Source organism: Beta vulgaris, chromosome 5 (genome assembly GCF_026745355.1).
Source record: "Beta vulgaris subsp. vulgaris cultivar EL10 chromosome 5, EL10.2, whole genome shotgun sequence".
NCBI lineage: Eukaryota > Viridiplantae > Streptophyta > Magnoliopsida > Caryophyllales > Amaranthaceae > Beta > Beta vulgaris.
The window spans coordinates 66,253,966-66,271,415 of record NC_079206.1 but is presented as its reverse complement, the minus strand read 5'-3'; the positions used below and the strand labels follow the sequence as shown (position 1 = coordinate 66,271,415).

The window sequence follows — 17,450 nt, the reverse complement described above, 5'->3', positions numbered from 1 at the left end:
AGTTAAGTCGGCACTCCTAGGAATGTTTCAGGGAAAAAATATGACCAAGCCCGGAGAAGTCAAAAATATTCAAAAACAGCCAAAATTGAAGGTTATAATACACGCTTTCGGACTTTCCCGAGGCCCGAGCTCCGAACACCACGGGATGACTCCTAGGGGTTTGGGAGGTCATTGGAAGAAGTCATGTGGCTTGGAACTAATATGTGGATGCTTTTACGTTCATTTTGAGGCAGTTTTAGGTTTCACGAGAAATGAACAAATTGGGTGTTTAAAGGCTTCTCAAGGCAACACTAATGGTGCCAAACACCCGCGCAATATTACAAGTCACATCGGCTTTCCTAGGAATGTTTTGGGTGAAAATATGGCCAAGCCCAGAGACGACCAAAAATGTCCCAAAAACAACCAAAATTGAAGGTTATAATACACGTACGATTTTGGATTTCCCGGGGTCCGAGCTCCGAACGCCGCTGGATGCCTCCTATGGACATGGGAGGTCATTGCAAAGTAGTCATGTGGCTTGGAACGAATAAGTGGATGCTTTTACGTTCATTTCGAGGCAATTTTGGGTTTCACGAAAAAAGAACAAATGGGGGTGTTCAGAGACTTTTCGAGGCAATGCAAATGGTGACAACAACCCGCGCAAAGTTACAAGTCACATCGGCTTTCCTAGGAACGTTTCGGGAGAAAATTATGACCAGGCCCGGAGAAATAAAAAAATGTTCCAAAAACACACAAAATTGAAGGTTATAATACACGCTTTTCGACTTTACCGGGGCCCGAGCTCCGAACACCACGGGATGCCTCCTAGGGGTTTGGGAGGTCATTGTACACGAGTCATGTGGCTTGGAACTAATATGTGGATGCTTTTAAGTTCATTTCGAGAAAATTGTGGGTTTCACGAGAAATAAACAACGACGTGTTCAGAAGCTTTTCAAGACAATCCAAATGGTGTCAAGCACCCGTGCAACATTACGAGTCACGTCAATATTCCTAGGAATGATTCGGGAGTAAATATGACCAAGTCCGGAGAAGTAAAAAAATGTTGCAAAAATAGCCAAAATTGAAGGTTATAATACACGCTTTCGAGCCTTTCCTGGGGTCCGAGCTCCGAATGCCACAAGATGTCTTCTAGGCACATGTGAGGTAATTGGAAAGGAGTCATGTGGTTTGGAACGAATATTTGGATGCCTTTACGTTCATTTCGAGGCAATTTTGGGTTTCACGAGAAATGAACAAATGGGGTTTTCAAAGGATTTTCGAGGCAATGCAAATTGTGCCAAGCACCCGCGCAACATTACAAGTTACGTCGTCACTCCTAGGAATGTTTCGGTAGAAAATATGACCATGCCTGAAGAAGTCAGAAAATGTCCCAAAAACAGGCAAAATTGAAGGTTATTATACACGCTTTCGGACTTTGCCGAGGTCCGAGGTCCGAGCTCCGAATGCCACGGGATGCTACCTAGGCTCATGGGAGGTTATTGGAAAGAGTCATGTGGCTTGGATCGAATATGTGGATGCTTTTACGTTCATTTCGATGTAGGTTTAGGTTTTACGAAAAATGAACAAATGGGGTGTTCAGAAGCTTTTAGAGACAATGCAAATGGTGTCAAGCGCCCGTGCAACGTTACAAGTCACGTTGATACTCCTAGGAATTTTTCGGGAGAAAATATGACCAGGTCCAGAGAAGTCCTAAAATGTCGGAAAAACGGCTAAAATTGAAGGTTATAATACACGATTTCGGAGTTTCCAAGGGTACGAGTTTTGAACGCCACGGGATGCCTTCTAGGGCCATGGGAGTGATTTGTTTTAAAATATACAGCAAGTGCACAGTGTCTGTTTAACAGAAACTGGCAAATACGGGTCGATCCACATGGAGAGGAGTTCTACAAATTTATGCTCAATTATCTAACTACTTTAAGAGAGGAAAATTGATTGAAGAATTAAAAACTAAACTAGAGTAAACTAGAACACAAAATGATATATATATATATATATATATATATATATATATATATATATATAATATATATATATATATATATATATATATAAGTTTATTAAATAATTAAAAACCTAAGGCAATTGATCGGTCCACCATGCTTATACCAATCTAATCACTACAATATAGTTCAACAATACTTGGATTAAGGTTCGAATAAATAGAGTATTTCGTTAATCTTTGGTCAGGCATCATTAACAACTCTTAGATTAACATATGCCAGTATGGTCACTCAACATAATCAAACCTACCTATTGTAACAAGCCTCTAATGAGTACGATCTTTCGATTCTAGTTCTTATTAGCTAAATATAACTCATGATATTGTGCAATTACATGAATTAAACAAGCATAACAAATCAACAAGAATTATTCTAATTCAATCCAAATATCGAAGAACATCAAACCACAATCAAAAAGGTATAAACATGGCTTCCCTCTCTAAGCCCTAGAAATAGACTACTCACTCATGATAATAATAAACTCAATAAACATAATCAAAGTAAAAGAATTCATTAAATTAAGCAAAGTAAAGATAAATACGAAATGATTGAGAAATAATGGAAACGAAATCAACGATCTCTATAATCTTCAAAGGTAAAAGTTCATACAAAGCTAGAGAGAGAAAAACTAAGTGTTTAGCCCTAAAAACGTAGAAAATAAGATAGTCAATCGAAAATACTAAAAACTTATTTATACCTTTTACAAAACCGGCTAAAAAAGGCAAAATAACCAGTCCCGAGAACCGCCCGGTCAGGCGACGGTGATTGAAACTTACGACAGAAAAGCAAAATCCGCCCGATCGGGCGCGTAAGTGATTTTCTCCATTTGGTCGCCCGGTTGGCCGGGCGAAGTGAGTATGCTGGTAGATTATGTTTCGTGATTCGCCCGGTCGACCGGGCGGGTGTGTTTTCTCGTCCATTTTCGGTGTAATCCAACCGAATCGCTCGTGCTATTATCCGGATTCTCCTTGGACATTGTGTGACCATTGGACTCCCGTGTCGCGACTTAAATAAAGGCATCAAATGCCTAATCAGCATCAAAACATGCAACACACGAAAAGAACTCCAAACGCATCAAATCCACAACAAACGAGCTCAAAAGAGCTCAAATCGACTATCAAAACTAAGGGGATTGGAGTAAATAATCGATAAATAATAAACACATCAGGGAGGTCATTCAAAAGGAGTCATGTGGCTTGGAACGAATATTTGGATGTCTTTACGTTTATTTCGACGTAATTTTGGGTTTCACGAGAAATGAAAAAATGGAGTATTCAGAGACTTTTCGAGGCAATGCAAATGGTGCCTAGCACCCGCGCAACGTTACAAGTCACATCGGCTTTCCTAGGAACGTTTTGGTAAAAAATATGACCAGACCCGGAGAAGTCCTAAAATGTTCCAAAAACAGCTAAAATTGAAGGTTATAATACACGCTTTCGGAGTTGTCCAGCGTCTGAGCTCCAAACGCCGCGAGATGCATCCTAGGGAAATGCTTGGTCATTGAAAAGGAGTTAGGCAGCTTAGAACGAATATGTGAATGACTTTACGTTCATTTCTAGACAATTTTGGGTTTCACGAGAAATAAACAAATGGGGTGTTCAAAAGATTTTCGAGACAATGCAAATGGTGCCAAGCACCTGTTCAACGTTACAAGTCACGTCGGTACTCCTAAGAATGTTTCAGGACAAAATATGACCAGGTCCGGAGAAAATAAAAAAAATGTCGCAAAAACAGCCAAAATTGAAGGTTATAATACAAGCTTTCGGACTTTCCCAGGGTCCGACCTCCGAACACCACGGGATGCCTTCTAGGGACATGGGAGGTCATTGGAAAAGAGTCATGTGGCTTGGAACAAATATTTGGATGCCTTCACGTTCATTTCGAGGCAATTTTGGGTTTCACGGGAAATTAACAAATGGGGTGTTCAGGGGCTTTTCAAGGCAATGCAAACTGTGTCAAGCACCCGCGCAACATTAAATCTCCCGTCGACACTCCTAGGAATGTTTCGGTAGAAAATATTACCAGGCCTGGAAAAGTCAAAGAATGTCCCAAAAACAAGCAAAATTGAAGGTTATTATACACGCTTTTGGACTTTTACGGGGTCCGAGCTCCGAATGCAACGGGACGCCTCCTATGCTCATGGGAGGTCATGGGAAAGGAGTCATGTGGCTTGGATCGAATATGTGGATGCATTTACGTTCATTTCGAGACAGTTTTAGGTTTCACGAGAAAAGAAAAAATGGAGTGTTCAAAGGCTTTTTGGGACAATGAAAATGGTGCCAAGCACACGCTCAATGTTATAAGTCAAGTCGGCACTCCTAGGAATGTTTCGGGAAAAAATATGACCAGTCCCGGAGAAGTCCAAAAATGTCACAAAACAACCAAAATTGAAGGTTATAATACACGCTTTTGGACGTTCCCGTGGTCCGAGCTCCGAACACCACAGGATGCCTCTTAGGGACGTGGGAGGTCATTGGAAAAGAGTCATGTGGCTTGGAAAGAATATTTGGATGCCTTTACGTTCATTTTGAGGCAATTTTGGGTTTCACGAGAAAAGAAAAAATGGGGCATTCAGAGGCTTTTCGAGGCAATGCAAATGGTGCTAACCACACGCGCAATATTACAAGTCACGTTGGCACTCATAGGAATGTTTCTGAAAAAAATATAATCAGGCCAGGAGAAGTCCAAAAATGTCGCAAAAACAAGCAAAATTGAAGGTTATAACACACGTTTTCGAACTTTCGAGGCCCGAGCTCTGAACGCCACAGGATTCCTCCTAGGCTCATCGGAGGTCATTTGAAAGGAGTCATGTGGCTTGGATCGGCTATGTGGATGTCTTTACGTTCATTTCAAGGCAGTTTTAGGTTTCACGAGAAAAGAAAAAATGGGTTGTTCAGAGGCTTTTCGAGGCAATGCAGATGGTGCCAAGCACACGCGCAATATTACAAGTCACGTCGGTACTCCTACGAATGTTTCGGGAAAAAATATAACCAAGCCCGGAGAAGTCCAAAAATGTCGCGAAAAAAGTCAAAATTGAAGGTTATAACACACGCTTTAATTCGGACTAACTCGGGGCCCGAGCTCCGAACGCCACAGGATACCTCCTAGGGACATGGGAGGTCATTGGAAAGGAGTCATGTGGCTTGGATTGAATATATGGATGGTTTTACGTTTATTGCAAGGTAATTTTGTATTTCACGAGAAATGAACAAATTGGGGTGTTCAGAGGCTTTTCAAGCCTCAAGGCAACACAATTAGGAAATTATACCTCAGGAATAATAGATGAAAAGCGATACCACTACTCCACCACCTCAACCTCAATTAAGATACTATTTAAATTCAATAATAAGAAGAGAGCATACCACTTTTTGAATACTGTAAATAGTTTAAGTTATGTCAGATCAACAAAAGAAAAATTAACTATCGTGTGATCAAAACATTGTGACTTGGTGATAACTATTGTGTCACACATTCAATTTCGACACAGAAGATGATGTGATTGGGAAGTGCACCAATTTGGTACTTCATTTTCACGCAATGGAAGAATATTATATAAACAACTTTTGTCCACTTGAAAGAATCTAACGATTCTAGATTTATTCAATATAACATAAACTGATCGAATTTTTTCCTTGAATAATGCAAAAGTGGGTTTTAATTCCCAAAATGTGCCCAAAAATATTAAAATTCCCTGCGTACCGTCCACGTAGGACGGCACGCGAGAAAATTGTTTTTTTTTTGTTTTAACCCATGGAAACCGCTACTCAAAGTAGCGGTTTAATTTTAAAATAAACCGCTACTCGGAGTAGCGGTTTATAAATATAAACCTCTACTCGGAATAGCGGTTTATAAATATAAACCGCTACTCGGAGTAGCGGTTTATAAATATAAACCGCTACTCGGAGTACGGTTTATCTGCGCAAAATATGGTGAGCAGAAATCAGTTTTCATAATAAACCGCTACTCGGAGTAGCGGTTTACAAAAAAAAAAAAAAAAAAAAAAAAAAAAAAATTTTTTTTTTTTTTTTTTTTTTTTTTTTTTTTGTAAACCGCTACTCCGAGTAGCGGTTTTGCCTAAGTTAAAAAAAAAAAAATTTCTCGGCGCTTGTAAACCGCTACTGCAAGTAGCGGTTTTACTAAAAAAAAAAATTCTCGCGTGCCGTCCTACGTGGACGGTACGCAGGGAATTTTAATATTTTTGGGCATATTTTGGGAATTAAAACCCATTTTTGCATTATCCAAGGAAAAAATTCTAAACTGATCTAAAGAAGAAAATTCAGAAAACCAAGAAAAGTTTTCTATTTGAAAAAATTTCTCCATTACGTAAGACACCAACCTAACATAATAGCGTTAGATTTAGGCAATAGTCCCCTGTTAGCTTTATCAACTACCACTACCCTACTACTTATCCTGTTATCCATATATACTTCAACTTACATACACAAAAAATGTTACAAGATTGCATTTCCATATATACATCTTAGCCTTTCAAAATCTCGACCTTTACACAATCCATACTAAGCTATATATAGTTTTGTTATTGCAATCGCGTAACAGCTAATCTCTCTTCTTGTAACAAGTGAGACGATATAAATTTAAACCTTTTCAAATCTCGACCTTAGTAAGATCCATATATTGAATTATTGTTACATTCGTAGCTAATTTGAGTGCTCGCTACCATATATAGTACCATGTCTATCTTAAGACTAAAAAGAGGGGGGATTCAATTCCAAGCAATGAGCAAGAAGGTGTGGAAAAAGCTAACAAAGAGCACAAAATTATTGCACAAGTTTATCATTCACAAGTCAAAGAAACTTGTTGTGATGAACAAGCCTAGAAGAAAAAGATACACCACTACTACTACTCCTTTGTATTTGTTTCCTAGGCGTAACAACCTCAAAACAAAAAATGTACACAAAAAGTACAAGCTTCCTAATCAAATGTCTCCTATTTATGTAGATAATCTCTTCATGACTTCTTGTAATCCTTCGTGTTCTAAATGTACGTCGAAGTTAATCATGCAAAGTGGTGAAAGAAATCATGAGGATATTCATGGTGATAGTTCGGTCGAATCGACGACATCGGTGTTGGGAATTGACGAGAGGGCTGAGTTATTCATTAGTAGTTTTAGAGCTGAGTTAGATAGGAGTTTAAGGAAGTGGTAGCATGTACGTAAATTCATGGTGGTAGAAGTTGATTAGTAGTCATGAGTTGTAGATATGTTGTTCTGCTTAGAAATTCGTATATTCGATCATTTAATGTAACAAGCTCTCGTAGCTCAGTTGGTTAGAGCACCCGTTTAGTAAGCGGGAGGTCTTGAGTTCGACTCTCAACGAGAGCATCTCTTGTCGTTTTGATGAATGCTTAACTGTCGGTCTAATCAAATCTAGAGGGGTATTTGGCCATTTACAGGCTTTTTTTTGATATAAAATTGCAAGAAATCTGACTATTTGGCTAATTTTTATAAGTACACACTACAATACGAACGGCTACACATATACTATACTTCGAATCCGTTCTATTGAATTTATCTTAACCTTTCTTTATTTTAACTTATCTAAACTTATATCATTTTATTTAAACTTATTTTATCTTGAACTTATTAGACTCGATGATATATGAATTATTAGACTTATCCAATCCTATCTAAATAACATCTTATCTCAACTTTTCTGAATTAAGCTTAAAATAAATTGAACATATTCAAATGTAAAAGCTATATACACTTCAAATAGCATTATGACAACTCAGCTTAAGCCAAAAAAAATGATCAAATGTATAATATATCGCAAGGTACTATTAGGGATATATTGTACCCCAAAAAGAAAAGACCAGTATTCCACATATATTCGCAAATAGCACAGCAACAATAAATCTTCCAATACAAGAAGATAAACAGCATAAATTATCAGCACTTGAGTATTTACACTAAGAGGGGTTACTCAAAAGCAAACCCTTCCATAGACGACTTATCATTGCTCTAATTATCAACTAATCACATCATACGTGCAATGCTGCTTTTGTCAACACAATGCATGTCCGATACTAGTATGGAAGTCCACAAGATACAACCAAACTGCAGTTTAACTAAATGTTCTAAGCTTGTGTTTCTGAAAGGTTTTTATAAGAGCAACCTCACAGGAAATCTTTCATAGGATCATCATGGTGAACCCTCTTCATTCTGTAGGCTTCCATCTCTTCCTGTGTCACATTGTCGTCATAACTAATGTTGTATTTCCGTTTTCTTTCGTCCTTCTCTTCTTTCTTCCTTATATTCTCCTGCATAAACACAAAGGTAAGTGAGAACAAGTACATAAAAGAATCAACAATTTTGCAGGCGTTTTTATGGTATTACTCTATATTTGCCAGCACCTATATAACGCGGACACGAGTACTTGTCCAAATGCCCGACTCGGCTAATTTATGGATACCTTCCATGATTTTGGCCTAACATGAAGTGTCCATTCCCATGTCCGATAATCAAGATTATACGACAAGGATACAAAGAGTTTAAGTAACATGAATAGGCATAACAAATCAGCAAATGTGTTGGGTGTATATCATCCCATTAAGGAGCTGTTCAGTTAAAGAAAAAAGGGAGGGTTGGGGGGGGGGGGGGGGGGGGGGGATTCAACCCTTATTAGCTAACATTGGGCTCAACTTCCATTTGATTCCCTTTCCTCTCTTTTCTGTTTTCTTTAAATTCCTCACATGATTTCCAAATCCCTATCTTCCCCTCGAAATTATTTTCCATCAAATTTTCTGTTTATATTCTCTTCTAACCATTGGTCATTGGGATCTACATCCCCCTACCAAAGAAGTGATGGTGCAAAAACCTTGCCTTTGTTTAGCCAACATTCAAATCGAAAGCCTAATATAACGACTTCCACGATTAGCCATGGGGAAGAACTTGTCCATGAAAAGATGTTACATTCTCACAGACATACACTTGTCGTTATTTGACTCCTAAGCCAGCAATGGCAGGGAGTGAGGTTGAAAAGACGGAGACAGTCGTCTCAAGGATTAGTTAACAAGGGTGGCAGCTGTGTCTCGGAAGTTTTTTTAAGCTGGGGTAAAGAAAGGAAGACGAAGAATATAAATATTGGAAAAGAGATAAAACCCTTCCCCCTACTCAGACACTATGTAATTACAGAGGGTTTTAATTACTTTAAATTCCTTCCCATTCATTGAACCAAATGAAACCCTAAAAACCAACAGACAGTCATGGAAGATGTCAGAGCATTTGAGGTAACAACGCAATAGAGTTTCAGCAATTATTGAAGATGTAAATGAACAATCACCTTTTTGAGGGCTTCAGCAAGTTTCTTTTCATCCAGAACCAAATCCTCTGGCACCTCTGCACCCCAAGTAGCCAGCTTTTTCTCCTCCGTAGGCGCTGGGTTTTCTGTTTTAATGCCAAACAAACAAGTCAGCGTATAATAGGGAAGAATATACAATAGAGCAACAAGAATTAGTGGAAGGATACATCGAGAAGTTATAGGACATCAAAAATCAACCATCTAACACTAATGCTTCTATCGACTGACATATGAAAATTCAGAGGTCAGCTAACAGAAAATAAGATCAGAGAGTAATGATATTTAACATGGAATGATTAGACTACCCATGAACACAAGCCTGCACTAGCAGGCATAAACAGATGTAGGGAAAAGGGGGGGGGAGATGACTTGTTACAAACCAATTAGAGTATTAGACAGAGAAGATATATGGTCATGTATAGCAACCTTCAGATTCTTCTTTGCGGGCAATGTTAGCTTTCATCAGGTCTCCTGATGCTTCTGCAGCCTCAATTCCTGCAGCGCCTGTACAATAGCTGTTTCGAATTGTCTGCTTGCAGCATATGTATCCCCATTGAAAATCATTCCACCATGATCCCCAAACACTTGTGTGATTATTGGCGTACACATCTTCTTCATATTTACTCTTGGGAAGTGCAGTCTCCTATCAATGGCACAAAGAGAATCAGACATGAAAATAAGCAAGCACACAACAAACTACTATTTAATTAGCTTGGGCACCACAGAAATCAGGATAATATATTACCTGCCCCTTAATTACCCGACCCGCACGATCATATTCAACTTGTCTTTCACTTTGACCAAGTAAAAGTTCTCGTGGAATATCCTCTTCTGTAGCAGCATTGCCGTACTTCTCCATTATGGTGTCCTTCACCTGGGACTTCAACTTGTCTTTATTAACCTTGAAGTTCTTGTAAAGTAATTCGGCTTGGGATGGAGCTGCTTGCATGTGCATATCCTGCCCCTTATCATAAGCCTCAAAAGCATGCAAATTAATCTGCTTGAATTCCAAAGCTTGACCACTAAGCCGGTTTTGATTATCCCCCTAACACAAACAATAGTACAATCAAACCAACGCAGGCTAACTGATTTAAAATATCTGAAAAGGAAAGATCTTAACAAGGTTAAACAAAATTCTTAAAAGAGTGCTTACAGCATAAAACTTCTCATTTGGATCAGCATCAGGCATAGGATCTTCACGCATGGACCGAGTTTTAGGATCATAGTAGGCCGAATCAACATCAAGATTCAACAGATATTTGGCTGTATCCTCTCGTATACGCAAATTTCTACATTATAAAAAGAAAAAACAGAATTACATGAAGTCCTAAACAATGATTGTTGATAGCATGTGTAAATTTTACACTACATATGTGATTCCTATTTATCCTCTTAGCCACGAGCTTTTCATTTACGTGTACTTAGATGGCTGAGACCAGCAACATTTAGCTAGCGGGATTTCAGAAGCAAGACCACCTAATTTCGAACAGTAAAAGAATCTTGCAGCACAGCAACATGAGCACCAGACATATGCTCAATAGATGCAAGAGCTACGTACTCAAATGTCTGAGCTGCGTCCAAGTTTTATATCCAGAAACATATTAAGCCTAAATAATATTACCTTACAGTTCCAGTACTTCCTCCACCGGTAGTACGAACACGTTTTTCAACCTTTGCAAAATCCATTTGCTTACTCTCATCAACCTTGGCCTCATCAACCTTCAAAGCATCCTCATCATCATCCTCATCATCATCATCACTAGGCTCACCCTCCTCACCTGTTTTGTTCTTCTCTTCGAGCTTTTTCAACTGTTGTTCCTTCAGGTATTTTTTTCTCGCTTCCTCTTTCGCCTCATATCTGTGAACAACATAGGCATAACTTGCAGGATCAAAACCATTCCATCTGTCACGTTTCCCATCGAAATCAAGCTCAAACTCCTCTATTATTTCATCTGGTGCAATGTGTTTCCCTGTCCACTTCGCTCCAACTTTTCGAGGTCGATCCATGCATGACTTTGAATCATGAGTAATGGCGCCACAACTGTGCAAAATATACGCAAGTTTAGTAACATGGAAAAATATCTAAATATTAAGACAGCAATTGAAGTACTTACAAAAGAAAAAAAGAATTTCCAAGAATAAGTATAAATACTTGACATGAAAGAGAACTTGTAAGAAAAGACGCTCTTCTTCTAAGTTCTAAGATATAATGCACAGTACACAGCATGAAAGAAACTCATCAGAATCTTTGTACAGCATGTCAACTAAAGTTTAGGATGATTTAAAAAATAAAGTTGTGGGATGAAAATGTAAAGAGATCTGTGTAGGAGAAACATAACCTTCTTCTGTAAAACCTAACAATTTTTTTAAAAAAAAAAGAATATCTGGATTAGAGATGATTTTCAAAACCTAAGATGCCAAAAGAATGGCTCACTAGATTATACAACGTACAATGTAAAGCTCTTACTTTACTTCTATCTGAGGTAGCTCCATTATATACTCCCTCTAACAGGGACATTTGTTTTTTACATCAATAGTGACAGAATTATTTCATTAATTTAAATGGATATCACTTGTCCAATACGTTTCAATGTGTTTATTCATGAACCTAAGTGTTATTCAAGCTATTAAGCGTATTTGGAAAATTCCGTGGTCTATTCATTCTCTTATTTTGGATGCAGGGGAAGATTTGAAGAGTTTTGCGGAGGTTAGTATCAACCATGGAGTTCGGGAAGGGAATGCTGCAACAAATTGGATGGCTCACCGTGGTCATGATTGTTCTAATTTAACTTATTGGTTTGATTCTCCTGATATAAAGTTCTCTGTAATCATCCGAAAGGATGCTTTAGGGTGGCCCATTTCCTGGGATCCTCCCTAGTGGTTGTTTTCTGTTTAAAAAAAAAAATGTGTTTATTCATGATAATTCGGACTAATATGTAACCAAATATACCAATGGTCAAAGATGCAACTTGGAAACCATTAAAAACAAAGCAAATGTTACAACCAAATTACGACAGAAGGTGTGCAAGAATATATTTGCCAAGGATGAAAATTTATGCAACATAAGGAGTATTCAGAAAAATTAACTTACTTTGCACAAGAACCCTTCCTATACTTCTCTGCCTGAAAACCCTTCTCACCTCTATTATACCATGATTTCGTATAATTAGGGTCCGATTTCCATTTCCTTTGATGCTTCAAACTCTGAAAACCCACCAATAATATTCGTTAGTTCCGCAATTTCAATTCGCCAAACCGAATAAACAAAAATAACCCAATCAAAAAATAGAGAAACTCACAGGTTTATTTGAATTAAGATACCAAGGAGCAGAAGACATATACTGTGGAATGTGAGGATTAATTTCTTTTCCATCTTCATCAACCTCAGCTGGTGCAAGCCCAGCTTTCCTAGCTTCCTCTAATTCTAACTGCTTCCTATGATCTTCCCTCGACTTAAATGCCACTGCATATATTTTCCCTCAAACAATTTAGAAACATCTCCAATTCCACAAATAATACCAAAAATAAGACCTCAATTTTCTTTCGCGAAATAACGATAAAATCAAAACTTCTGATTAACACGATAAATTTCGATTGTTCTACACAACACATATTGAATTATAAACAGATTTGAAATTTGCGAGAAAATAATAAAATCGAACGAACTCAATTGATTAACTTAATCGAACAAAACAAAAAAACGAAACCCTAGAAAGAAACAAAATCGAATTCTCGTTGATAACATACCTGATGCAGTCGCCATTGTTGGCAAATTCGCGAAATTTTCCGGGAAGAAATTAGGGTTTTTTTCCGGTGAATTGAGAAGAGAGAGAAAATAAAAAGAGGGAAGAAAGAGATTAGGATAAAAATAGAAGGGGTGGCGGAGGTTGTAATTCGGGTTTCCGATCACCGACTTTATTTTATTTAATTAGCGCGTGACAATTTATAAATCCTAAATTTTAACCGACTTATGTTATGATTTCTGTTATTTCTCATAAATGATTTTTAGGTAGGAAAAATTATTTTTAAATAAGTCAATATTTGTTTGATCTTCTTATATTATGATTTCTATTATTTTTTCATAAATGTTTTTTAGGTAGGAAAAATTGTTTTTAAATAAGTCAATATTTGTTTGATCTTCTTATGTTATGATTTCTATTATTTTTTCATAAATGATTTTTAGGTAGGAAAAATTGTTTTTAGGGTAGGGCTACATATAAGCATTAAATATATTTCTTTAAATGGAAACAGTTTAAGAATTTAAGACACATTTTTACATCAATTGAGGTAATAAATGCTTGAGTCAATATTTTATTTCCATTTCAAGCACCTTATACATAGCCTTTTAGGGCTATGTATATCATTTTCCTTGTTTTTAAATAAGTCAATATTTGTTTGATCTTCTTATGTTATGATTTCTGTTATTTTTTCATAAATGGTTTTTAGATGGGAAAAATTGTTTTTAATAAGTCAATACTTGTTTGATCTTCTACATATAAGTCAATTTTTTTATTACCTTAGATTAAAGGTGTTTATGGGTCGGGCTTTAAAAAAATTTGCCCATTGGTCGGATCGGACCGGGTTAAAATTTTGTGCCCAAAGCCCGTTATTTCGAGGCCAATTGAGCGCGCTTTTTGGGCCAAAAAGATAGTCTAAAAATCATTTTTGACTTGTTTGAAGCACAAAAACAAATATGTGGGCCAAAAGATTTTGTCCAAGCCTGCCCAAAAATCGGGTCGGGCTGGAGTTGATCAGCCCTACCTTATAATAAGTTAACTTTTATCTACTTCTGCGGTAAACGAGTTAATGACGTTGAAATTACGATACGTGTCACATTTTAATAGGATGACATTGTGATTTAACTCATTTATAGCAAAAGTAAATACAAGATTAATTTATTCATAGTTAATCAAAAAGTTAACTTATTTTAAGAAAAATACGCTAAGGTTAACTTATTAAATATAATTTTTCCTTTTAATTATACTTTGGTGTAGCTTAAGTAATGTATAATAGCCCATGGGAAGCTAACCTTTGTGTTTTTTTAGACAAGCCCGTGATAACTTAGCCCGTGGGCTATTATCTATAATTTGGAAATCAAGGAGAATTTTGTTTCATGGGAGTATTGATGGAGTGGAGGTGTGAAGCAGCTACCACATTTAGAGAATGACTTGTTGGGTCACTTGGGTGTTTTGAGTCTTACACCAAAGAAAAGCAATAGGAGTTTGCTAGGGAGTGTGGCAAATTTGGCAGTGCAGGAATGATTTGATCTTCCAACATCAGTCTTGCACACCGGATCTAGCGTGGGCTTAGGCTCGGGATTTGTATCGCGAATGTATTGAAATAGCTCATCGTCTTGCAAAATAGGCTACTTCTGAATGTTGTGATGAGGTTTGGTTTGAGGGAGGTCTCTATGGATCTCTGATTTGATTGTATTAGACTCTTCGGTTAATATTTCTTAATAATATTGCATACCTTTTTCCTTAAAAAGAATCTTCTGTCTCATTATATGTGTATTATTATTGACGTTTTGTTTGTTGATTATTGTGTTATTCAAAAGTTTCAATTGGGTGATAAGGAGTTCATAAAAATTGTAGTGCGTAAGTGGTAAAAAATAAAAAAAATTATGGAACAGAAGATTCTCATATGAACTCGCTTCTCTCTCTCCCTCTCTCTCCCCCCCCCCCTTCTCTCTCTCTTTCTCTCTCTCTCTCTCTCTATATATATATACATATATATATATATATATATATATATTGATGAATTATATCATACTATTAATTAATATTTATTTCTTGTGAGTCATTAACCTAGAAATTTTAAGTTTTTTCGTGTTAGTAGTAAGTACGCTTTTTTTTTTTGGCCTTATTTCAAGAATTCGTGGTAAGATGAATTTCCTCTTAACTGTCCTCGCACAAGGCCACCCACCCAAAACCCTCCCCCCCCCCTCGTAGTAAGTATGCTTGTGTTGGGGCTAGGACATAACTCACCTTAGTGCGAGCGTGTACAATTGTACATTGCCTTCGCCGAATAGGCGTCGTCACTCTCTGAGCACATGAACCAACTACCAAGCCCTTATGATGGTCATCATCTACTGGTCTATATTTCTACCATTATCCAACCTAAATTGCTCATATTGTGTCTATAATATTGCATAAAGAAATTATGAGTGATGATCATCACTTCATCAGCTTGCATTTGTTACATAGTTTATATACTAGAGAATGCAAATTGGGATGGGGAACTTTTTTTTGCCATAAAGTTCATGAATAGTATCAACTAATATGGGCCTAGTCATAATAGATGTTGCTTAAAATTCGCGATGTATAAGATCATACTAGTTATTAGGCCCGGGCTATTCCCCGGGTAAGAAAAAATTTCATTTATTAAAATAATACTTTATGATAATAACACTAAATACAACTTAGCCTAGTGGTTAAAACTTTAGTATATGTACTTGAGGTCTCGGGATCAAACCTTATACTATGCAATTTCTTAATTTTTTATTGTACATGGATTACATGAACTAAAACTCCTTAGCTAGAGAGAGCGCCACGTGGCACAGTTTCTTGTTTTCGCACGCCTTTTAATATATTTGTATAGATTCCATTGTGGATTTATCGAGGGTGGAAAAGTCATTCCCCCTTCTTCTCTTAATATGTAAATTTGTAACGGTTGATTTCTAAGAGGTGATAATTCTTTACGATCTTTCTCCTTTATAATTGATTGTAAATAAGAATTAAAAAAATGTAGCGTCATTTTACAGGTATATAGCTCAGACTCCTCAAAGAAAATGTATATAGCTCTAACATATCTTCGATTTTATTTGTGGGATTTATTTTATAGGTTATTTAAGAACGACTACTGAATAAAGCCCTAAGGGGAAGTTTGACATGTGAGATTGCTGGGAGTCTGGAGATTAAAATATGGGATGGGAAAGTGTTGAAATTGAAGAGTGAGAATTCTAATATTCACACAATTTCGTTTTATTAAGATGAGTATTGCGAATATGTTGGAAATACATAATGAAATTACAAAACTATCTTTACGAATACTCACACCATTCCATTTTATCGAGAGCAAATATTGAAAGTCAAATATATCAAAATTTAGTAAATGAAGTAACTAGGAAGAACCAAAAAAAATAGAATTAGTAGATATTATCATAATAATCTAATAAGGGTATGTTCTCTTCGGCAGAAAACAGCTGAACTGAACTGAACTGAATTGAATTAAATTGAATTAAATTGAATGTAATAAATATATAAATAATATTTAAATAATAATTTAATAATAATAATTAATGATAATAATGATAAGTAATAATAATTATTTCATATTATTTGTATTAATATATTAATACTTGATGATGATTATATAATAACAATAATATACAAGAAATAAATTAATATTACTATTTTAATAATTAGATTTAACAAAAAAAATATTTAGTAATAAAAATAATGATTGGGTCGGACCGAGCAAAATTACATCATAAACCGTTTTAACGCGATTTGATTGGTTTATGGGCTAAAAATGTGGGTTTATTGTGCTTTTGACCTAAACCATGTTCCTTTTAATAATAATAGTAATAATAATGAGTAAAGCTATAATAAACAAAATGAAATAATAATAATAATAATAATAATAATAATAATAATAATAATATAAAAATGATGAAGAAGAATTAGTGAAATAAATTAGACCAACATAATAATAATATTTAACAAAATGATTATAAAAAAATGAAGGTGAGCTGAATTGAACTGAACTGAGCTGAACTGAACTGAAAATAAGGTGGGGAGAACAGACCTAAGAATAAATAATAAGTTCTTAAATTGGTGAAGATAAACATGGTTTTAGCTATAGCAATAACAATAATTTGTTGCAATTGTATATGCAAACGGCAAACCTAATGACATGCATATAGCATAGCCAAGAAATGATAAAGACATTTATCTAAAAGATGCATCTACAGTATTTGTGCTGTTTTTCTCTCATTTTACTACTCTATAAACACATGACAATACAAACATTATATTATATGTTTACACACCAACATTATTTATTTACGCATGAATAATTGAATACTATTTATAAACCTCTCAGATAGATGTATTTTATCATTTATGTC

The 17,450-nt window shown here is 36.2% G+C and overlaps 1 protein-coding gene and 1 non-coding gene across 2 annotated transcripts; one reads left to right on the top strand and one right to left on the bottom strand.

The window, feature by feature from the left end:
• Window positions 1-7,267: 7,267 nt before the first annotated feature.
• Window positions 7,268-7,341, top strand: TRNAT-AGU (transfer RNA threonine (anticodon AGU)). Its single transcript has one exon. It is a non-coding gene; the product is annotated as a tRNA-Thr (tRNA).
• Window positions 7,342-7,752: 411 nt separating this feature from the next.
• Window positions 7,753-13,244, bottom strand: LOC104894705 (pre-mRNA-splicing factor SLU7). Its single transcript, XM_010680996.4, has 9 exons — window positions 13,067-13,244; window positions 12,619-12,782; window positions 12,411-12,523; window positions 10,941-11,360; window positions 10,473-10,608; window positions 10,065-10,364; window positions 9,746-9,962; window positions 9,302-9,405; window positions 7,753-8,279 (listed from the first exon to the last, which is right to left on the bottom strand). The coding sequence occupies exons 1-9, from the start codon at window positions 13,080-13,082 to the stop codon at window positions 8,136-8,138; spliced, it is 1,614 nt and encodes a 537-aa protein (XP_010679298.1). The 5' UTR covers window positions 13,083-13,244; the 3' UTR covers window positions 7,753-8,135.
• Between the last annotated feature and the right edge of the window lie 4,206 nt (window positions 13,245-17,450).

Excerpts from the sequence above, each read along its gene's own strand:
- LOC104894705 (XM_010680996.4), bottom strand. Across the intron at positions 10,365-10,472 it reads CAAATGAGAAGTTTTATGCT|GGGGATAATCAAAACCGGCT; the intron begins GTAAGCACTCTT and ends TGTTTGTGTTAG. Across the intron at positions 9,963-10,064 it reads GTCGGGTAATTAAGGGGCAG|GAGACTGCACTTCCCAAGAG; the intron begins GTAATATATTAT and ends TGCCATTGATAG.